This window comes from Takifugu rubripes, chromosome 15, assembly GCF_901000725.2.
Source record: "Takifugu rubripes chromosome 15, fTakRub1.2, whole genome shotgun sequence".
In the NCBI taxonomy this organism is placed as follows: Eukaryota; Metazoa; Chordata; class Actinopteri; order Tetraodontiformes; family Tetraodontidae; genus Takifugu; species Takifugu rubripes.
This window is the reverse complement of record NC_042299.1, coordinates 13,526,563-13,550,102: the sequence shown is the minus strand read 5'-3', so window position 1 is coordinate 13,550,102 and position 23,540 is coordinate 13,526,563. Positions and strand designations below refer to the sequence as shown.

Here is a 23,540-nt window from a genome sequence, read left to right as displayed (position 1 = left end):
GTTGCTAGGTGTGAATGGACTGACGCTTCCTCGCAAGTAAGCAGCACCCCAGTATACAGGTCGACCACAACAAAGCAACAACTCGTTCTCTTCGTGCAGTCCCGGACATTCCGAGCTCAATTATGGCTCTTTAAATCCGTCACGTTACTGGACCCGAAAAAGAATCGTGCTTTGCTTTAGCAACGCACCCCAAGTGCTCTACAATTTCTCTGCAATAATGGAGTAAGTGACACTCTGCGCTCACTACTGTACAGACTCGACTGTTGTTGTTCATGTATGTTGAGTGGTTATTTTGTCAGGTGTCTTCTGTGCTGATTTAAACCAGTCTTCTCTTATATTATCTCAACATTTACTCATTTTTGAGATTTTTACATTTGTTATAACAATAATAATATGATTTCTAGCTGTTTTCACGTGTACATTCTAGCTGCTCTGTGACATTTTTTTTTAAAAACTTTAAACACAATTATTGCTTTTCATTCAAACACACACTGCATTAGCATCCCTGAAGCTGCTCAGGTGATCAAACAGAGGAACACTGTAATGTGATTGTAATCAGCTGATCTCCCCTGATGCGATCTAGCAGTCCGATTCTCTCTGAAGATCCTCCGGTGATCTTGACAACCACCTGACAGCATCTCTTGTTCTCGTGTGTTTTGAAGACACCAGGTGCAGTTTGCTCGGAGGGAGACCAAAGCCCGAAGGACACAAGCTCTTCCTAGTTCCATCAAAAGCTGCCTCAGCTGGGAATTATTGAACAACTCTGAATATAACCTTGTGTTTTGCAGACATTGAGTGAATTTCCTTTTTTTTTTTTAAAGGATTCCTTCACCACAACATTTTTGTCAACAGACCACGTCGAGAAACTCACTGCAGGCGGCACGAGTGATATTTCCGATGCCGTCACCTCAAGTTGCTTTTTCGCAGCATGCTTCTGATCCCTTCTTCTGTCTGCCCTCCAGGTTTCATTATGTTCACCCAGCCCTGCTCTCTGTGGCCCATCTGTCAGACCCGGCTTGCTCCCAGCATATGTTTGGACTTGGACTGAATCAAAGCACCAACAGACCAAATGATGGCAACATCGCCTCCTGTTTGGAGGACTCATCATGTCTGCCCGGCAGACCTCCTCGCTCTCTCTCACCCACAGGCTAACCAGAGCCAATCACAGGGGTGCAGGGGGGAGGTGTCAGAGGAGAGTCAGCACTTAATTGGTGAGTTGCAGCAAGTGCGTTTTTTTTTTTTTTAAATATTTTTCCCCCATTTCAGGTGGGCTCGGCACTGCAGCACATTCGTCCCTCGCGAACAGTTAAGTATTAACCTAGCTACGTCGAATACGTCGATAATCGAACGCCGGCAGCCTTGCTCTCGCAGTCTCCATCGCCGACCAACGTCCGTCTTCGGGAAACGACGACGTTGTCGAATGGCTGCTACGTTTATTGTTTGCGTGAGCGTTATCGTTTAGCTGTGCCTAAAGGTCGCGTTTACCGTTTCGTCTCGACAGGTGATGTTCTTACTGACTGGATGACGGAAGAAGTGGATTTCTCCTCGTACCTCCCAAACCCTCCTTCCCCTCCCTCCTCCACCAGTGCCTCCCTTCCCCCTTCACCCCTTCACAATGATATCCAGGTGCCCTCTGACTTGGAGGTCATGACCTCTCTGCTGCAAGAAGAACTCGCCCAACTAGAGGACTACTTTCTGTCCGAGCCACTGCCAGAGAAAGGGCAGCGGCAAGGGAAATGCGACAGGGGTCCACTGCCGGCAGGACCTCAGTCCTTCGGCCAGCTACCCTACGCTTCATACTCAACGTCCAACCAAACGGAATCCAGCCCACTTCTTGTTACCCTGGCAACGGGAGAACTGGACATCCTGAACATCTGCGGTGGGCCAATCGGGCGATCCAAAATTCCAAGGCACGCCCCGTACAGCTGCAGTCGCCCTAGTGGGAGTGGCAGGAAGAGAGTCCCTGACGGCGGCAGGTTTTGTGAAGGCTATGACAACACTTTGCTGAATCCCAAAAGCAGTAACTCAGGTAGTCCAGCGGTGTCCCTCACTGGGAACTATGGCTGTGTAGATGAAGAGCAGCTGGCAGGGAAAAGCTACTGCCTGGGCAGCGCAGTCGAGGTCAGGAGATGCGGCGTTCTACCAAAGGAGAAGACCTGCTGCTTCAGTCAGGACATCGTTGGTGCTGCGAAGGCTTCTGGTGGTGGGTTTGGCTTTGGAGGATCGCTCGATGTGTCCCATAAGAAGGAGGATCTGCTGATGTACAGCATGAGGGAGGTCGGTGGGAGCACTGGAAACCAGTTGCTCAATAACGTCAAGGCGAGCGTGGAGGTGACAAAAGCTAGCATCTCTTGGAAATCCGAGAGCGGGGAAGGTTGTTACCTTCCAGGGGCAGCACAGTCTGAGGCCTACCACAGCTTCTTTAGCAGCGAGCAGGTGAAGTCCGAGAGTCTGCAGGTGGGGCAGCCCGATTTGCACTGCGACTTCTTGGAGGATCAGACCCAAGAGTGTCTTCTAGTGGCAGGGGAGGGTCTGGACGTGGAGTCTTCAGGGCACAGGCAGTCGTGCAGGCTGAAGGACGAGCACTGCGCCTGCAAATACGAAGTGGACGCCAGTCCGGGCGAAGGCGGCGAGCGCAAACAGAAGAAGAGAGACCAGAACAAAACGGCCGCTCACAGGTACGTCCGAGTGGCTGGTTCTCAGGCGTCTCTTTGGTCCAAATGTGATTTGTGTATTCATTCATGGTGACTCAGGTATCGCCAGAGGAAAAGGGCAGAGCTCGACTCTCTGGAGGAACAACTGCACTGCCTGGAAGGGAGGAACCGGGAGCTGCGGGACAAGGCAGAGTCGGTGGAACGTGAAATCCAGTACGTCAAAGACCTGCTGATTGAGGTTTACAAGGCCCGTAGCCAAAGGCAGAAGCAGGATGGCACAGCCTAACACCAAACCCGCTGCCAGCGCAGTTCGTTACAGGGAAAACGTTTGTATTTTAGTGGGCGATCTAAGTGCATGCTTTACTGAGGCGATTTCTTCTTTTCTTTGAACCTATGCTGATACTTCCATTGCTGTCACGCTCTGATCACTTGCACTGTGCCGTCGCGATGCTTTAAATGACAATCAGCCTAATAAATCACACTTAGCTGAAGGAGTGGTGTAAATACTTATGCAGGTTTTCTAAAATAAAAAAAAAAGAAGTTCTGATCGCCTTACATCAGACCTGATGTCAGCAATAGAGCGTCTGTTTTCCGATTTGTTGTGCGTCACTTCCATCCTTCCGTAAAGAAGAAATCAAAAATGATGTCAACGTTTCATTCATCCTTCAAACCAAATACTTTTCTATGATAATGGGCAGTGTCTCTTGATCTGTGAATGAAGTTTATTCCTATTTTAACATTTTAAACTCCTGCTTCGAGCTGACTTTTGCAATGTTGTTACCTGTCTGAGGTGTGGACAGTTTTATCATTCCATTTGTTCAGTTTTAGATTATTTAATGCAGATGTAACTTCTAACTTCTGCATTTGTCTTTTATTGTATTTTCCTGATACATGTTTTACTTTGATGCAGTAGCTGTTTTTTTTTTCTTCACCAGAGCAATAATGTCAAAATTTGAAACTGCACGATGGGATAGAGGACCAGGTAACCTTTTGCACTGATTTGGGGGTGAAATTTGACATTGGGTTGTTTTTATTTTGCATATTTAAACTGTTTTTCAGCTCAGGACACACGATTTTCCAGCCACTCCTCCCACTGCCTGATTTCTGACTGGGGATAAAAATGAAATTTCCACGTTTCAATATTTTTGCAATAATAATGGCACACATTTCCCCCCATCTAAAGAGAATTTCCTTAGGCTATTGTACGAATCTGGTAGCTTTAGTGGAGTTTAAGCAGCCTCCCCCAGTGTGTTTTATGATATCTCTTGAAATAGAAAACTTTGGGTTCTTCCTTCTTATTAATGCAATAATTTTAAGGCCTCTGGCTGATCTGCACTAATTTTGTGGTTTCGGGAAGTAAAACCCCTTTTATCTCTTTAGAAACACTTTTTTAAAAATCATCAAATTATCACATTTTTGTTTAAAAATGTTTTCAATGTGCTGGTGTAAAAATAAAACGGTCTAAAATATTTTCCAGTCGATTTGTTACGAGAAAAATCAGCACAATTGTAGATGTGCGCAACGTTTATTTCAAATTTAGTTTGCGTGGTTGTGTGTTTTTTAAATCAAGTCCTATTGTTTAATCGCTTGTGTTCTCTCAACTCAAACTATTAAAACCAAAAAAAAAGTGTGATAAATTCAATGAAAAGACTTTGCGACATCAATCTTTTTTTTCCTTTTAGTGTAAATTTAACCGCTTCCTGAGGAAAAAATAAATAAAATGTTTCATTACTCAGTTAGACCGTTGTGATTTTCTTCTCCGACTGGAATCAGGAAGTATTTTTATTCCGTCACAACATAAACGTAACGATTAAAAACACACTTTTTGGGTGGAAAAAGTGTAAATGTACAAGGTCCAGAAGCCTGCGGGGCCCTGGGGGACGCCGATATCGGTCCCGATTATTACTATCGATCCTCTTCTCCAATTGACAATCATTTCTATAAATAAGAAAGAAATTAGAACAATTCAGCGCCCAGTTCTCTGAAATCCTTTTCCGTTGCCGGACAATTTAGCGACTCACTATGAAAGAAATAAAACTGCCACGCAGGTTCTTCTTTTAAAATACGACACCCTCGTTTAACGTCACAATAAATGCGCGTGATGGAAAAACGCGCAGTTTAAATTACAACTGTTAATTTTTGTTTCTTCCGCATTTCTGAAAGGAAAAAAAAACTTGAAATCAATGTCCTACCTCCAAACCCGTCCCCGCCCCCCCCCCCCCCCTTATATCTTAACAAAAATAGAACCCTAACCCAAAAATAAAACAAACATTTAAAAAAAAAAAACAGTGTAACTGAGACACTTCATAAATTCGTTTTAATTGCATTCATGTACAAAACAACAATACAAGCAAAGATGAAGAATCTCTTGTGTGTTTTCCTTCCTCACTGGGGACATCAGACAGGACTGTGTCTGTTCTGAGGTCAGTCCAGGTCACCTGGGCCCCCCCCCAGCCCTTCGATGAGCTGATGATAGTCACACTGTGGAGAAGCCTCTTGGACCGCCTCCTGAAGTTGCCTCCTGCCATCCAGAGATATTAAGACCTTCAAATAAAGCAAAATGCCTGTCATGCTGCAGGTTAACACTTAGCAAATAAGTCTTGGAATAATTCGATTAGAAAAATCCACCCTTAACAAAGATGGACGACTCATTAGGATTTTTGGAAATGAGACTAGAGCCAAAGTGTCTTTTGGGCTTTTGGAGTGTTCTTTTTTGCTCCAGGTTGTAGCTGCAGGGATGCGTGAGGCCTTAATATTTTAGTCAAACATGAGAAAGTGTCATATTTGTGAATCTGTCATTTGAAAAAAAAAAAAAAAATAAGTGTGTAGGGCGTCACCCACCTGATGGACCGCGCTGTCCCTGCTGTACACACACAGCGTTGCTATAGCAGCCTGTCTCACTGCGCTGTCGGCGTCCGTGCACGCAGCTTGCAGAAGTCCACTGACCAAGCGCTCGTCACACAGTGACGACAGGGCGCCGTCGACGCACGCCAGATCTCCCAGGGCCGCGCAACAGTGGCGCCGTGTAAGGGCGTCGCCGTTGGCGGTCAGTGGTGCGAGCAGGGCCGCCGTCCTCCCGACCTCCTCTCGCCACTCCAGCCTCTCCGCATCGTCTAAATGGAACGTGACCGAATCCCCTGGTGTCTCGCTACATGTCCATTGGTGCTTGCGGCGCCCTTTCTCTCTGCCCCCACCTGAAGCCTCGCCGCCCTCACCGCCAGATAGTTTAAGCGCTGAAATACACCTCAGCCAGCGGCCGACCGCCACGCACGACGACCTCCGGACATGCACGCAGGAATCATGGAGAACGTCGAGCACGCTCCTAAAGATGTCAGGTCGCAGGACATTAGATGGAAGATGCCTCAATGGGTGGAACTTCCCCAACAGTCTGCACACACCAGCCCTGATCCGGCAGTTAGTGTGAGCCAGCGCCTGGTGCAGCACCGGGGCCTCCAGGCGAAGCTCAAACTGGGAAGACTGGGCGACCAGCGACAAGAGAGTCAGGAGCTCCACGGCAGAGTCCCACAGCTCAACCGGCTGCAGCGTGGCGGAGAGCAGAGAGCTGGCAGTCCTGGCGCGTGGAGGCTGGTGTTCGGGGACGGATGTCTGGCTGTTAGCAGGCGCCGCAAAAAACCCACAGGCTTCGCTCCCGAGGCGGGGGAAAGAACGGCCTGGATCGCACAGGAGCAAGCGGTTCAGCAGCGAGATGGGTTCCTCCAGATGGGCAGGAGGGAACGTTTGAATTACCTGCCCCCCCCCCACCCAAAAAAAAAAACAAATAAATAAATAAAATACTAGCAAGTCATCAACAGATCAGCCAACAAACAAGACGATGAACACGGTCGTGTTCTCCTGATGCCGGCGTGATGCAAGAGTTGTGCTGCGTCACATCAGCAATTCCGTCTGTGAGCGTCTCACCTGCAGGAGGCTTCCAACCACATTACAGCTGTCATACAGCTGGAGAATCGTGGCCGTGGTGTGGGGAGGCAGATCCATGGAAAACGGGAAGCACAGCAAGTAACAGCTCAGCACGGACACGCTGCTGTGGCTAACGAGCACCTCCAGGCCGTCGGGGCTGCCTGCAGCGAACAGGCCGACACTGTCGGGATGGAAAAGGGGTTTTTGTGGGTCAGCTTGGGGGTCTGTGGCAGAAATGAAATGTTGGAAGAGAACACGAGAGACGTAAAAAAACCAACCAGTCTGTGCCCAGCAGGCGGCTAAGAGTGAACACGCAGTTGGAGCCGTGATCAGAGAGGACAGGAAGGCAGGAAGCTGGATCTTCCAGGTAGAGGGACAGAGCAGTGGAAAGAAAGGCATGCAGGCCTGGTGGAAGAGCAAATTTAAGTTAAAATGCTCAAGTAAATGGGCTTTTTGAGCATTCTGGGACCTATTTATTCACCGTTTGCTGAGCAGAACTCAGGATGTGGTGCTGCCAGGGAATCTCCAATTCTTTTCCAAAGATCCTTTAATATAGCTGGGTCCAAACACGAATGTCTGGAGTGAATTTTCCGCTGTCGAATGACAGATGAAGACAATTCCAATTCCTGCATCCACCTGTAAACTATCTGAAAGCACTGCAAAGTGACTGGCTGACCTTGCTGAGTGTGTGGTGGAGTAAAAGAAGGAGCCCATCGCAGAGCCCCCATCCAGACAGGAGAGAGATGTGAGGCTGTCGTGGCAACAGAGACGAGATATTACTGCCATAGTTACCGACAGCCAACCAGCAGTGGGCGGGATCGCTACCTGATATGAGTCCGACAGCAGAGATTTCAGCGGGGGGGTCAGGTTGTCCACGTCAACGTGGACCTCAACATCGTGTCTGATGAAGAGAACCAAGATGGACGCAGCCAAAGGCTAAAGGAGAGGTTACACAACCCGGCATCACGTTCACAGCATCAGTTTCCTCTTATAAACAGTTTCAAGTGCTCTAAACGCATAAACAGAACATATTCAGTAAGAACTTACGGCCAAAGGAAGCAAGTTTGTTTGAATGAGGATGGCTGAGAAAGGCTTTGTGAACTCCTCCAGTCTAAGAAAAAGAGATCAAATACTTAAAGTGAAAGCATCAGTACCCGACCAGCCCAGAATAACTAAACAGTAAAGAAACCTCTGCTCCTTGTCCACCCAGCTCTGGTGTTTCTCCCAGTAGATTCTGAGAACGACGATCATTTCTCCCAGTATGGGAATGCTCTGGGATTGCTGGGCAGGGAAAGCAAAGTCAGCTTCAGGAATAAATATCGTCCAAAAATACTGCTCCAATTCCCGAGAAGCGACCTGAATGAAGCTCGAGTTCTCAACAGACTCGCGGAGGAGGCCAAGGAGGGTTTGGGGCAACCCAAGTGTCCCGCCAATCTGTTGCATCTTCTCGGGGTCAGAGGCCAGAATCAGGTTGCGTAAGACCCTGAGTGGGAGGTGAATACATTCTACAACCATGCCGCCAGTCAGCTGGGCAAATAAAAGAGAATTACCTGGTAAATTATGATATCTTATGCCCTCCTTCATGTCTGCCATCATTACCTGAGCTTCAAATGCCAGGAATTTGGCTTTAATTTGAGGCGTGATGGTGGTGGGGTTTAATTGCTCCCTGGATTGCCTGGATGGATTCGATGCTTGGGCCAGTCCCTCCCAGTAGTCCCTGTCAACACCCTGAAAGGACAGCGCGCTGTGAGATTTGCAAACATTGTTTTCTGAGAGAGGATATAAAGCAGAAAAGAACCTGAACGAGCTTTGAAGTCCTGCTGTCACTGCTGCGGTTGAGCGCCCTTTGAGATCCGGCCTTCGTGCTAGGAAATTCCCGCTCGTAGTCTCTGCTGATCTGACCCCTGCGGAGTGTCCACAGTTGTGTTTACACCCACCAGGACGCTGAGACATCGACCATAAAACGTCCAAAACAGACCTTGGTTTTACCCTCACGAAGGCGTGGCTTTTTGACGTGAGGCGTTCACTGGCTGGATTCGAGACCACGGAGACGTCAGTAGACGGGGCCACGGAACGCGTGGCTCCCGCTGTCGCCGCAGGAGGGTCTCTGCCATTTTCGACGCCGTCCTTCTTCGCTTTCGCACCCCCGCCTGCAGCTGCTTTCTCCCTGTCTCTTCTCTGCTCCTCCTCCCGGTATTTTCGCAGCAGCGCGCTCTCTCCGGGGGTCAGCGCCGACTTGGTCGCTGCTTGCAGATGTTTCAAGGCCAACGCGTCAGGGCTGGGCACCTCCGTCAGAGGCCGGGGCACGCTTGGGTCTGCTGGAATCACTGGTCAGAAGCAATAAGGCTGCGTTACGACAGTTCGGAGGAGTCAACTGATTCGTCTCAAATCACACTGGGAAGATCTTTTAGAATAAGAGCTGCAGACCTAAAATACCATCGGCAACAAAGGGATGGCGCAGGAGGTCTGACCACGACAACCGCTTCTGAGGGTCTTTTCTTAAGAGACCTTTCAGGAAACTCTGGAAGGAGAACTGTGCTTTATTATCAAGAATGCCTAGGTTTGTTTCCTAAATACTCAGCAGCTGTGCGTCACCAGACAGTCGTCGCTCATAGTGTCAGGCCAAGGGACGGGGTCTGCCACGATGTGGTTCAGCAGCTGGAAGATGGACTGTGTGTAGAACGGAGGCGCCCCCGTGTGGAGCTCATAAAGAATGCAGCCCAGAGACCAAAGATCAGCAGTATGGTCATATGGCTTCTCCTGGATCAGCTCAGGACACATGTACAGTGGGGTCCCCTTGATCGAGGTCAGCACAAAGGTGGAGAAACTCATGGCCCTTGCAAACCTACAGCAAGATAACATGATGGAGCTGATTCTACACATCTGGAGCTTGTGAAGCTAAAACAGCATCTACGTACCCAAAGTCACACAGCTTCACCGTCCCATCTTTCATTAAGAGCACATTTTGTGGTTTCATGTCCCGATGGAGGATGCGGTGAGAGTGCAAATAATACAGAGCTGAGGCCAGCTGGCAGGCAATCTCACGGACCTTTAAAGGAGGAGAATGAGTGAAATGCAGAGTCACAGTAGAACCAATGTTGGGTTTTGTGGTAAAAGCACTTTGTACCTGCGTCTCTGGTAATTTTCCATCATCCTCCAGGACCTGATACAACTGGCCCTCCGCATACTCGGTTACAATCACAATCTGTCATAAACACACCAGGGACTGCTGTCACGACATTTTAGTTGGATGGAAACAGAATAACCATTTCTATGGCAGCATTTTGTGGACTAACAGATTCCTTTGATCAACTTACCTCAGTTTTGGTTTCAAAGCTGTCAAAGAGCTTGATGATATTGGGATGCTGAAGACCTCTCATAATCTCAATCTCCCTTTTAAGATTCTGCAGCTCCTTTTCTGACCGACCCACTTTATTTATGAACTTCAGAGCTACTACCTAAGGACACACATAGATTAATAACATAATGAATACATTTGTCCATTATTAGGAGATGTGGGTTTTTTTCCCACTTAATTCTTGCTAATTTATATGTCAGTTTCTGCACATATTACATTATCACATTGTACAACACTTTATATTAGTTACATTGCAGAAAGAAGGAAGGGAAACACAATTTACATCATAAACTTGTAATACTTAAAAGTAATTTGATTACAAAAACGTTCTTAAGGGTAGGAAAACGTAACTAGATGAGCAATATAGAAATTACATAACTTCATTCAAATTAAGTCGGTGTTTCTTTTACAACAGACCAAAGTGTGTGATTTATCCAATTTCTTACATACTTGGCCTGAATACATTTTCCTCCCTTTGAACACTCGACCGTAGGAGCCTTCTCCCACCAGCTCCAGAACGTGATATGTATTCATGCCTGTGTCAAAATACAGGAAACTGGCGTCAACTGGCGGAAAATGGACATAAAATAGAACAAGTTTTGCACCCCCCACCCCCCACCCCCAGGAGCTCTTTTCTTTAATTTAAGCGTTAGTAGATCTACTGATGCACTGTAGCTAAAAACACCGCCTGTGATCATAACGCAATCTACTATTACTACTGCCCTCGTCGTAGCCTGTTGCCCAAACTGTATTGTGAATATAAACCTTGAAATCCGCTTGGAATCGTTGGTAATGATTCAGTTTGCTCTCTCCAAGTGCCTTGATTCTCTAATCGGAATCATAGTACATATTCTGCCCCCTCAATCAGCATGTCTTTCACCGACGCTCGATGGCTTTACTGTTGTCTCGCGTCTTCGTTTGGTAACCATAACAACAAAGCTTTCGAAGCCATTTCTGAAATGCCGTATCACAAACACAATAAAAACGCATCGAATCTGATCTCGCTTTCACTTATTTTGGATAATCATGATGTATATCTTGTATTTACAACGTGAATCTTTGGGAATATTACATTTTGACGTTTGCAAAGACGCGTAACGCTAACGGCGAGACTGGCTTTATTTGGGACAACAAAAAAGAGAGGTCCTTAGCATAGAAACCAATCTTGCGTTCGTAGCAACCGCTGACTAGTTCATGAAAATATATACTTCCCATATTCTTTTTTTTTTTTTTTTACCCCGCATAACTTCTAAAATGGCTTAAATTTCATCTATAGTTTTTAATAAACAAGCTGATTTATCTAACACAAATATACGAGTAATTCAATTCGAATGAGGGGACAGTTGCAGTTCTTCATTCTCCCACTAGATGTCAACCACGAAACGTGAAAGACGTCGCCGAAACATAGCTGATGAAACAAATTTCAGATATATCACACACTAACAGATTAACTGTATAACATTCTTGTCAGTGCAGCTCCAATAAACTCACCATACATGCAAGTTACACAGAGTTCCGTTTTAATTATTAATTCAGGAGGTATTTCTCCTTTTGTGGTTGCGTAAACGATAAACTTAATTGCAACAATTTGTTTAAAGGGCTTAATACGGCGAAATTGAAATCGGTATGTTTCCAGCAAATATGCGCAGCCAGTCTCAGCCCTCGAGGGGGGAAATGCTGCTGTTCATCACTGCCAAGGAGATAGGTTAATGTTTTTGAAGTGACTGCACAAGAACTGGATCCAAAGACGACCTCCTTCTATACAATGATTGGTTTTCGTGTTTTTCCACATGCTGAACAGGCATAAAATCGCAGAGAAACAGTAGTGAAGTCCACACACAGGTGGAGACTGGGAATGGGTCATGACCAGGAGGAGTTTGCAATGACTGGACTTGTACGACCTGCATTGGTGAAGAATCCTGCGCATTAGGATCATGCTGCTCTCCCTGTTCTGTGGCTCTCCCCGTCTCCACTGAGCTTGCAGACTGAGCATCGTTATCTTCTCTGCTGGTCATCGCGTTGTTTATTGGATGCACATACCGTCATGTTTATCAAAACAACTTTTCTCCTCTTTCTTGTCTTACCCTTAAAACTTGTGCATTGCATGGAAGTTGAACTGTGCTACCCGATTGAACTGGATGACCGCAACCAGGATAGGAAGAATTTCCAAAACGACGTGGAAAACCTTCATGGGAAACATGTCCTAAAAATACGAGCTTTCCAGCAGGACCTGGTACTCGATTTACACCAGGACTTTAGTTTCATTGCCCCTTCTATTGCTAACCAAGACAAGTTCTGGCCGTCGGACAGCGATGACACAGCTGACCTCAGCCGGTGTTTTTACTCCGGATATGTCAATTCAGACCGCGATTCTTACGCTGCGTTGAGCCTCTGCAAAGGTTTACAAGGCGCGTTTGGCTCCCAGGGCTGGGAATATTTCATCAGCCCGGTGCAAAACAACACCAGAAGCACAGAGAGCGCGCACATCATCCGGCGCCGAACCAGCGACAACCTGAAACTCAACTCCACCACCAGATGCGCCGTGGACAGCGACATCAGTCTTCAGGCAGCGAAGTCGCTGGAGAAATACAAGCATCTGGACGACTATGGTAACGTGACCGAGACGATGCTGAGGAGGATAAGGAGAGCCAAAAGGTTCGCTTCGGTCCCCAGGTACGTGGAGACGCTGGTGGTTGCGGACAATTCCATGGTGCAGTTCCACGGCGATGACCTGAAACACTACCTCCTGACACTGATGTCGGTGGCAGCGAGGCTCTACAAACACCCCAGCATTCTTAACTTCATCAACGTCGCAGTTGTCAAGATCGTGATTCTATCCGAGGAGGAGAAGGGACCCAAAGTGTCGGGGAATGCGGCCATGACACTGCGAAACTTCTGCACTTGGCAGAAAAAGCTGAACAAAAACACCGACAAGCATCCAGAATACTGGGACACGGCGATTCTATTCACCAGACAGGTAACACAAGCTTTGTTTTACGAGAATTGGGACATTAGTGTATTTCACTGTGCGTAATTACGCACGGAGTGTCCAACGAGTGTCTCTAACCATAGGCGGAATCCTGACTCATAAGGTCTTTTGTATATTTATATTCGATCACAGTTTATCAATTGTGCACTGTGCACCTCCCTTAGCGCCCCCCCCCCCCCCCCCAGCCCTGTTGTCAGTTGCTGTTATGAATTTGCTTTCTAAACACCTGGAGAGAAGCTACTCAGCAGTACTACTCAAAAGTAGAGATGGGTCACCGAGGAAATGACATGTGCTGAACTGGAAATACTGCTGAATATGCTTCACGAGTCTTTAGAGAATATGTTTTTGTTTTTAAAGACTGGAGACACACCTCTCAGCCTCTCCAAGTCCACTCCCTGCACTCCCCAAAATATTTGGCAAATCAAGCAGGGCCATTACTCATATTCATTGATCTTATTCTAACATGCATGTGGAAGCTGGCCACTTCGGTTCCATTACAGCCAGGAAGACCTGGAATATATTTGACAAATCCACTCAGCAGTCGTCCGATCAGTCACAACATTGAAACCACCTGCCTGTGGCTCTTTTCAGACTGCTGAAGCAAAACCACTCAAAACAGCACAGACAGTGGATTTCCTGCTGTATAACTTGAAGAGTGTGTGGTTTGGTTCTGTTCTTGGTCCTGACACATAAAGAGGAAGATCTGGAGGGCCCGGTTAAATGACTTCTCTGTTCCTGTCATGGAATTATGACATGGAACTGTCAATGTTATGGCTGAACGGTGCATCCAGCCGTGTGGAATAGTGGTGTTTAGATAATGCTGCAACTAAACATGCATCTGCACATGCAGTCAGAGTAAAGCAGTCCAAGCTGTGATGACGGAAGGTTTGAGTAATCAAATTTGACCCCAGAAAATACCAGTTTTACTTGTTGTTTACGTCTTTGCCAAAACTATGCGCCCCTCGCCCCCTCAGGGATGCACTGGTCGGAAGTCTCTTGTTTCTCTCAGTTGTTCCCATTCTTTCTCCAGCTGTGGGTTTTCCAGGCCCTTGCACACCAACATGCCTGATCCTCATTAAACAGGCCCCTGAGGGGATACATGGATGCATGGAGAGAGGAGAGACTGCTGTGGGACGGGGTGGGGCGGGGCGGGGGTTGCCGCGTGCCGGGGAGAGTTGTCACATCTCCCGGGTGTTTTTGCTTCACCTGTTCAGGCTGAGTCTGAATCAACACCGTTAACATTTGCAGCTGCTGCTCAGGTAGAAACGCTCCTGTGCATTTCCCATGAAGAGGACTCCAGATGCTAAAGGTTTGAGTTTGACTCCATTTTAACTGCAGACGGTGAGTCACGCAGATGTAATCCGTCTTTTAGACACAAAGATACCAGTGAGAGGACTCACTGTTTCACCTATGATAATGGCCTGAATAGCAGCTTATGACATTGTATCTTTACCAGCTCTGGTCACTGACAGAAAGGTCCTTGTTTTGTAGCTCTAATTTTAATTATGTGGGTGCTAAAGGCGTGGGAAACGTCCCGCCCGCCTCCTGAATGGTAGCAGATGGTTAAATACTCTATGTTCCCAATTCAAGTGACAAACAAAAATGATGATGCAATTTGACAGCTGTCTGATTAACATCTGTTCAACTGAGCCTTCGCTCGCGCGTTGGGAAACTACGTATTGCGTGGGCAACTATTGTTGACCCACCACAGAAGTAAGAGAAAACCAAACCACATAGATTTCAACACTGCAGTCTGAGTCCCCGCTGGTCTCCCTGTGGGGAATTCAACATTCACCAGGCCCTCTTTGTTACAATCCTAAATTTAATCTGGGCTTTTGGCATGCAGGCAGACAAAATCAGCGTTCCTACTAATGTCTCAAAGCTACACATGACAAACGAGGCGTCTGCACACACGTTCGCGAAGCACCGAGCACTCTGCTGAATCAGCAAAGGTCAAAAAATCAGAAAATCCAAACCAGCTTCTGTTGATTCATAGCCTGGTGACTCGGAATCAGTCAGTTTAGTCAGCAGTGCCGTTAGTTTACTGTGGTCCTCGGCGGGCATGAGGGGAATGTCATTGTCTGCTTTTTTTGTCGGTTTTGTGAAGACCCGCTCAGCGCTGTCCAGAGGCAACAGTAAAGGACCACAGTAAACTAACGGCAACTTTAGCTGGATTTAACCAAATCCCAGCAGGACTGTTGTTTAAATAAAATGAAGGGCACAGAGTTGCACTCTACCCTGCATCCAAACTGCAAACTGCACTGAAAACAACGTGGAGATATTTCATTTTCAAGGATCGGTCGCTCAAAAATGCAAAGATAGATGGCAGATGTGGGAAGTAGGTCACAGCAAGAAAAAAAACAAACTGATACGGCTGTTTTTCCTCATCTCGCCTGTCTTGCACCTTTTCGATTCTTCACATAAATGACCCAAACCTTCATTTGTCATCTGCGTATCGGCACATCTGGACGGAATTTACGCTGGCCAACAATTGTGGTTTTGTGGTTTATTCTAGGACTGATTTGTCATGGCGCTCAAGGTCTTCAATTGGCCCTGATTTACATGTGCTCATCCAGCCCAGCGGAGGACCGTAGAGCCTGTTTGACGTTAAAACTGTAACAGAGTTTATCTATAGCAGCTGACTGCTGTTGGTTTATTCCCAGCCGTGTGGGGACAGAGCTCTTTCTGTGCCAGGCGGAGCGACTGGGGGGGTTCTTCTGTGGTTGCCGTCAAAGTCGTCCTGTGATTAGGCCGTTGAGCTCCAAACGTAGGCTACGGTCTAAAACAGGACTCTAAATCCTCGCAGTGTAGCGGGAGATGGTCTGGAAAGTCTGCTCTGGTATGGAAATCCTGTGATTGTCCCCACTCACATTACCTCACAGATGATTGGCCTCGAACCAGCGAAGACTGGCTGGAGGAAGCTTTGCTCGCCATTACAGAATCTAGAAACCAGATCTTTTGAATCAAGAACGTGACACCTTGAAGCATAATTGAAATTTTCATCGACCGGTTTGACTGTTGTTACTTCTGCTAATAAAAGTCAAACGTATGAAAACTTATAACAAATAACTCACATTTAATGACTAATAAACCTCGGTACTGGAGGTTTTGTCTGATATTGATTTACCAAAGACCCCAATGGAAGCTGGATACACTGTAATGAATCAGGGTACCAACGGAAAGGTGCTGCTCTGGTTCCAGGATCTATGCGGAGCCTCCACCTGTGACACACTGGGCATGGCAGATGTTGGCACCATGTGCGACCCCAAGAGGAGCTGCTCCGTGATCGAAGACGACGGCCTTCCCTCGGCCTTCACCACTGCTCATGAGCTCGGTGAGCCGCCGTTTGGTGCTCCGCCCCCCACGGCTTTCACCTGATTTGTTTTAGCATGCATGTATTTATCGCCACAACAGGACATGTGTTCAACATGCCGCACGATAACGTGAAGGCGTGCGCCGACGTGTTTGGAAAACTGCAGGACAACCACATGATGTCGCCCACGCTCATTCAGATCAACCGCACCAGCCCGTGGTCTCCCTGCAGTGCCGCCATCATCACCGAATTCCTTGACAACGGTCACGGTGAGTCTCCACGACCTTTGACCCCGCCTCTTTGAGTACACGCAGACTCGCAGTGTGATTGAGAAGGTGTGAGGCCAAAGCGAGGGCAGATGCACGCGGCTATCAGCGGCAGACTCCACAAACGCCACAAATCAAAGCGTTTCCACACCTCGTTTATTTTTTCATACGGAATAAACACATGTTGAGATTTATGTACTTTTGTCCAATGACAAACATCACATTGAAGTCAACAAGTATTAAAATGATGAGAGTCAGGGAGAGTTTTAGCCCCGACTGACGCCACACACTGACTCTCTCTACATGATTCTTGGGCCAGATTAAGACAAGCAAAGGAAATTATGCTACATGTCCTTTTAAACTGTCCTGTGCGAGTTCACAAATGTTATAAAAGTCAAATGATACATCTGCAGATAACTTTTCTGAAGGTGGAGGGAGACTGCCAACAGCGTTTGACAAATATGCAGTTATGTGTCAGAGAATCCAGATACTTGCTTCAGTTCCACGCAGCTGTTGAGTAAAGGGGAGTTCCATGGTTTCACTTATTTTCTGGGATTAACCGGCTCTTCTTGTGGACCACGACTGGCTACAATCATTTTAGATAAATACATTTAAGATGGTATTCCAGATTTTCTCTGCCTCAAGTGACATCAGCCCCCTAAGATGTAGCATCAAGCCAACCCAAGCTAAGAAGAAAAGTATTTAGTTGGATGCAGATTGTTTGCAAAGCAGGCCAGACCGCAGGACTTGGCCTTGGAGCGATGCTAAACATTTGTTTTAAAACTGCATGCACATCTGGCCCAAATTAGAGGGCTTGTTCTGGGTAGAGTCACCACGGTGGTTTAGACTAGGAGGTGTATCTGCCCAGTGTTTCCCATGCAGGTTTACTCCAAATAGGAAAACTGTTTAGGGTTCCTTTTGCACCCACTTACGACATCATCCAAGAAGAGCATAATACAAAATGAGACAAAGAAGAACATGTTTGAGTTGGCAGGGTGGATTTCTAGCTCACAATCCGACCAGACTTTGTGAAAACAGGCGGCTAACAGAAAGCATCTTGCTGCATGTTTCCATGCGATCCTGCACCCCGAATCATTTGCAACCTGTTGGTTTCTTCACCTAAGTACAAGACCAGATGGTGTTTTTGATGATTGCTCCTTGGAGAGGCTGCAGGAAGGAAGAGGTGAGGTTCAGTATGTTTAGCGCAGGGTGACTTGTTTAGATTTTATTGTGCATTCGGTCAGTCAGCTTGATTGTTCTGCCAAATTTACAAAGGAAATGGGAAACAATTTTCAAACTGAAAGCTCATAGAACCACTTATTTCCTATCTCCTTATCTGTTCTGAAATATCTTGGAAGTTTGCTGTGACACATATCAGTAAAAAGTCAGAAAAAACCCTTTTTTTATTTTCCTGTGTGGCAGAATTCCATTTAAAATTCCTGACAAGGGTGAGAGGCTGCGTGTCTCATAAACCCTCCTGGAAACCTTCTCATCCACTGATGTACCACCAGGCACTTTCCAAGCACCTGCTTGTCAAACCTTTTCTATTAATAGCCCATTCTTGGAAAGGGCTCTTGCACCATTTATTATAAATGCAGTTCCATCATGCCTGATGGCATCTTGACAACAATGAAAGAACTTTTTAAAAATATATGTGATGTGAAAACTGCTGTTCACTAGATGTATTTCTCCGTACACAAGTTAGTAATGACCCCAGTGAGCAGGAAAAACAGAGCAGCCATGAAAGAAATAAAGACGTGTAACAAGATTGTGCTTGTTGGAGAACTGCTGAAATACTCTGGCTACACTTTGTCTTTTAGTGTATGTGTGTGTGTGTGTGTGTGTGCATGTGTGTGTGTTTGCATTTGTATGTGTGTTTGCATTTGTATGTGTTCAAACAGCCCCAAACATCATCATCCACGTCCAACACGTCCAAATTTAAAAGATATAGTGCAACTGTTTGTTGACAACTGTTTGTTAAATTGAAACCTTCTGGGTCTTCTTCCTCTAGGGGAATGTTTGCTCGACCAGCCACAGAAGCCGCTGGTCTTCCCAAATATGCAGCCCGGAGCATCCTATGGTATCGACCGACAGTGCGAGCTCGCGTTTGGGGAGGGCTCCAAGCCCTGCCCCTTCATGCAACCACCGTGTGGCCGATTGTGGTGCACAGGAAAATCCAACGGTCATTTAGTGTGCATGACTCGGCACTTTCCCTGGGCAGACGGAACCGAATGTGGGAATGACCAGGTCTGCGAACAAGGGATCTGTGCCGGCAAACAGCTCCGGAACGCCAAGGTTAGGCTCATACGTGCTGCTGAGGTCTGTGATTCCTTTGAAGTTTTTTTAAAACCATATTTTGCGCACTCGTGTGTTTGTCCAGGTGGATGGCCGCTGGGGCAAATGGGGCCAGTTTGGCTCCTGCTCGCGCACATGTGGCGGCGGTGTCCAACTGTCTAGAAGAGGGTGCAACAACCCAGTTCCCTCAAATGGGGGAAAATACTGCCAAGGCGTTCGGGTCAAATACCGCTCCTGCAACCTGAACCGCTGCCCTGACACAGGTACGAGCCTTCTAATCAGAGAACTGTCCAATAACGTTTTCCTCCCTGCAGCACTCTCACCTTCTGCACCCTCCCACCCCCCCCCCCCCCCCCCCCCCCCTCCATGCAGGTAAGACCTTTCGCGAAGAGCAGTGTGAGAGAAGCGGCCTGAATTTCAGCAACAACCGCATCGCCCCCTCCGTGGTGTGGGTACCAAAATTCTCTGGAGTGTCTTCTGACGACAGGTGCAAACTCATCTGCAGAGCTAACGGCACCGGATATTTCTACGTTCTGGCCCCCAAGGTAAAGGGAAAAACTTGTGCAATGTGTGATGGTTTCTCAGAGAACGAAATTCTAGGAACCCAAAATCTAAAGAAATTAGATTGAGATTTTGGGAGCCAGAGAACAATGAGCCCACGTGGGTGGAGAAGAATAGCTGCCTCTGGTCCAAGTGCAAAGAGCAAAGGGAGGAATGAAGAAAGAAGGCTGGGGGTGGGGGGGTTAGCATGTTCAGATAGCAGAGTGTGGCGTGAGCTTTAGCAGCAGTGCAACTTCATGTGTCACTCAGGCTGGTATAGGCGCAGATAAGGATCCGGCGGCTCTGAATCACATCACTCACTGGAGGTTTGAACCAGTGTCAAAAGTTTAAAGCCACGTTTATTGGATACACACTGACACTATCATTTTAAAGTAAGCATATAAACCTGGGACTGGGTCACACTCAATCAGAGACACACACTCCCATCACTCACACCGAGGGCCTCCAAACAGTCACCTCCTGGGATCGTGGGAGGAGACCTATCAAAATAAAGTTCCAATCATAATAAAAGCACAATTAGACCGAGCAAACGCTCCACATGCTGTATTTAAGAAAGATTACACTTCCCTGTGTTTGGACTGCTGCGCAAAAACAACAATGAGGTTGAAGCAGCCACATCATCAAATTCATGTTTTATTTATTGGAGCAGCAAACCAGCAAAGTCAATCAGTATGCTTATATTTTCGCGCAAGATTGTTGTGACTATCTGGTGCGGTCCACACGGAAAGCTAACCTCAAATTTCCCTCTAAACTTAGGTCGTGGATGGGACACCATGCTCCCCGGACTCCACTGGAGTGTGTGTCCAAGGCAAGTGCATCAAAGCTGGCTGTGATGGAAAAATTGGCTCAAACAAGAAGTTTGATAAGTGTGGAATCTGTGGAGGCGATAACAAGGGCTGCAAGAAGGTGTCGGGACTCTTTACAAAGCCTGTGTGAGTATAGCGCCCATTACTGTCGCTTTTGTCCGCTCCACCGTTATAAAACCCGACTGAGTGTGCTGTCATATCTCTTGGTATGCAGGCACGGCTACAATTTTGTGGTCATACTGCCAGCGGGCGCAGCCAACATAGACATCCGTCAGCGGGGCTACAAGGGAATGATGAGTGACGACAACTACTTGGCAGTGAAGAACAGTGACGGCCATTACCTGCTCAATGGGAACTACATAGTGTCAGCTGGAGAGAGGGACATCATTGTGAAGAACAGCCTGCTGCGGTACAGCGGTACCACCGGCCTCTCTGAGACCCTGCTGGCTGTGAAGCCTTTAGGAGAATCTCTGACCGTGGAGGTGCTGTGTGCTGGACAGATAACGCCTCCTCGTATCCGCTACTCCTTTTACCTCGCCCGCCAGGCCAAAGTGGACAAGAATCTCAAAAAAGAAGGCCACGTTAGCTCCCATAACAGTGTCCTGGTTGACGATGGTAACAAAGAGAATGGAGCTAAACCCCTCAAAACGTCTTATAACAAGGAGACTCCTGTTCCTGGGAAATGGATATCTGCAGGCTGGGATAAGTGCCCGGTGACCTGCGGCACCGGGCTCCAGAAAAGGTCGGTGCAGTGTCTGAAACCTGACGGGAAACTCGCATCGGACTGTGATCCCTCACAACAACCGTCAGACACCAGGGTGTGTGGAGACCCGTGTCCTGAGTGGCTCATCGGGCAGTGGTCTCCTTGCTCCAGAACCTGTGGGAAGGGATTTAAGAGACGACCACTGCATTGCAAAACCCGAAATGGGCAGAGCCTGCCAAGGGACCACTGCACTGGCTTACAGAAGCCACAGGAGCTGGACTTCTGCAACTTAAGACCATGTTAGTGTCGGAAATCTATGAACTACATCTGTGTATAGTGTTAAAATTGACTGAATTGAATCAGTTTGCAAGTATCTCTTGTAGTTTCACATGTAGCATTGGACACCAGCTTGGAAAAACTGTCGCCATGAGCGAAACATGCAGGATTAATGCCTAGAAGATAGTGTCATCAGCCTGACTTCCATTATTATTACGTTACTCTGCCAGACATAATCCAGGCCCTGCTTTAATAGTGAAAATCACACAATAAAACAGCAAACAGAATTCAGACAAATCCCCAGTACTATGACAGATCCAGAAAGTGTATTTGCTTTTAAAATCAATCTAATTTACTTTATGAGGCTGGAACACATTAAATGTTATTATATCATTGAACTGTGCAGATGCAATTAATTAAGATTAATGACCAACTTGGTTGTCCAAAAGAAAGAAGCAAATACAGCAGGCTCGACACAAGGGAAGCAGAGACTATAATTCCAATCTTGATTGATGAGGACAAGTCTTTATTGGCCCTGTGTGATGAGGTTTGGGTTTTTTTCCCCAGGGAATATGTTGAAATTGATTAAACAAATCATGTAAACTGACTGTACAAATGTACCCTTTTCTGCTGCATTTCGACTGAAGTTTTCTTCAAAGCTCCAGTACTCACCTAATTCATACAGTCATTATTTTGCCATCAAACCTAAAAACACAGCTTATTTTGAGCCAATCGTTCCCAGAAACCAAAGCCGACATCCTTAATGATAGATGTGACAAAACAATGAGGGGCAGGGAGCAACGGCTGCCGGTTGGCTTCCTGGGGCAGCCAGCACGGTGCTTTTATGAGTCCAGTTGACCAAAGATCTGGGCTGCTTTGCTGAATTCCTGCCTCGTGCAGCATGTTTCCTCACTCCTCTCACTTGTTTTGTCCTTCTGATACAACGAAAGTCTTCAAGGTTCATAATGTTCAGCCATGTTAAGTCATGTCTGTCTGGCACAGTTACTGCAAATAATTTATTATCGGTGTAACGATAAAGCCCAGAGAAAAAAAACCTGGCACGCCCTCTGTTATACTGTACAGAACGTGTGTTTTTCTTGGTCCTCCTTGTTCGGCCCCAGAGCCTCAGCCAAGCTGTTCTTTCCTCACTCTTAGTGGAATCCTGTAATCCATTATATTCCTGTTTTGTTTGTAAAAAAAAAAAATTGTTAAAAAAAAGGGCCACGTTGTCAAATCCAACACCCAGCTATAGGAAGCATCCAGCGCTGGTTGGATTGTCATGTTTAGTTTTATTTTTTACCTACTTTTGCACTTTGTACAGCAAAAGAAAACCACGACCTACACGGCTGTATTGTATACTATGTATACTCTTATTCAGCTTTGTGAAGAATTTTGTAAATACTTTTGTAAGCTTTTTTTTTTTTTTACACGGACATTTGTAACTGTCTTTGCCTCCAGTATATTTATTCCACAAATAAAGTCATTAAAGAACAAAACAGAAGGTGTATTTCTTATTTCTGGTGTCTGATCCCAGCAGTTTGGGTATCGGGAGTTTAATTGTGTGTGTGATCCAAATTATCTGAGTATTATGAGTTACTATTCTTCCAACATCTTTCTCGTCATCTTCGACCATTCAAAGTGTTTTTTTTAAATCACAGATCAAATTTCACACATTCGGAACAGCTGTGATGTTCACACCTCAGGTTTGTGAAGGTTTATGGAAGACTCTCATTCAACGTGCACTTCCACAGTCACTCTCCACTAAATGATGTGCACTGGCTCCAACTCTCCAAAAACAATGGCAGCTGTGAGGGAAATTTTCTGAATGGTGCAACGGCGTATGAGTCGAATACGTCCCGTTTAAAGCGTTTCACAATCTTACTGGGAAGAAAATGAGTCTAAAGGCTAAATTATCTGAGCTGTATAGAATGTAGAATGGAGGAGAGCCAATTGAAATATTTGCTCTCTATTTCCTCTCGTCATGTCTAACTGCTGTTCTGGAACCTTTAATTGAGCCAGACTCCTTATCAACATAATGTCTGACTCTGCTGCCCCGACTCTAGCAAAGACTTCTGGCTGCCTGGATCCTCCTCAGGCCGACTGTCTGTTCGTCACTTATCTGGGGAGGGATGCAAATGAAACAGGTTCAGATAGGCGGCATCCATCCATTCATCCATCCATCCATCCATCCATCCATCCATCCATCCATCCATCCACCCACCCATCCATCCACCCATCCATCCATCCATCCACCCACCCACCCACCCACCCATCCATCCTTCCATCCATCCATCCATCCATCCATCCATCCATCCATCCATCCATCCATCCATCCATCCATCCATCCATCCACCCATCCACCCATCCATGGCCTGTGGACTGTGGGAGAACCTGAACTGGC

The 23,540-nt window shown here is 46.7% G+C and overlaps 3 protein-coding genes across 3 annotated transcripts; 2 read left to right on the top strand and 1 right to left on the bottom strand.

The window, feature by feature from the left end:
- Window positions 1-4,393, top strand: atf5a (activating transcription factor 5a). The gene is made up of 4 exons (XM_003971138.2): window positions 1-222; window positions 963-1,211; window positions 1,502-2,678; window positions 2,754-4,393. The coding sequence occupies exons 2-4, from the start codon at window positions 1,070-1,072 to the stop codon at window positions 2,938-2,940; spliced, it is 1,506 nt and encodes a 501-aa protein (XP_003971187.1). The 5' UTR covers window positions 1-222; window positions 963-1,069; the 3' UTR covers window positions 2,941-4,393.
- Window positions 4,394-4,954: 561 nt separating this feature from the next.
- stk36 (serine/threonine kinase 36 (fused homolog, Drosophila)) lies at window positions 4,955-10,829 on the bottom strand. Its single transcript, XM_011611661.2, has 20 exons — window positions 10,696-10,829; window positions 10,381-10,466; window positions 9,890-10,030; window positions 9,700-9,777; window positions 9,491-9,621; window positions 9,168-9,417; window positions 9,000-9,093; window positions 8,551-8,899; window positions 8,371-8,476; window positions 8,172-8,300; window positions 7,929-8,099; window positions 7,762-7,853; window positions 7,620-7,683; window positions 7,398-7,508; window positions 7,249-7,323; window positions 7,054-7,165; window positions 6,851-6,977; window positions 6,573-6,753; window positions 5,496-6,401; window positions 4,955-5,198 (listed from the first exon to the last, which is right to left on the bottom strand). The coding sequence occupies exons 2-20, from the start codon at window positions 10,462-10,464 to the stop codon at window positions 5,079-5,081; spliced, it is 3,321 nt and encodes a 1,106-aa protein (XP_011609963.2). The 5' UTR covers window positions 10,465-10,466; window positions 10,696-10,829; the 3' UTR covers window positions 4,955-5,078.
- An 837-nt stretch (window positions 10,830-11,666) lies between these two features.
- LOC101075028 (A disintegrin and metalloproteinase with thrombospondin motifs 15-like) lies at window positions 11,667-22,635 on the top strand. The gene is made up of 8 exons (XM_003971247.3): window positions 11,667-12,907; window positions 16,121-16,253; window positions 16,334-16,501; window positions 18,510-18,793; window positions 18,879-19,056; window positions 19,166-19,338; window positions 20,111-20,286; window positions 20,375-22,635. The coding sequence occupies exons 1-8, from the start codon at window positions 11,975-11,977 to the stop codon at window positions 21,165-21,167; spliced, it is 2,838 nt and encodes a 945-aa protein (XP_003971296.2). The 5' UTR covers window positions 11,667-11,974; the 3' UTR covers window positions 21,168-22,635.
- Window positions 22,636-23,540: the final 905 nt, after the last annotated feature.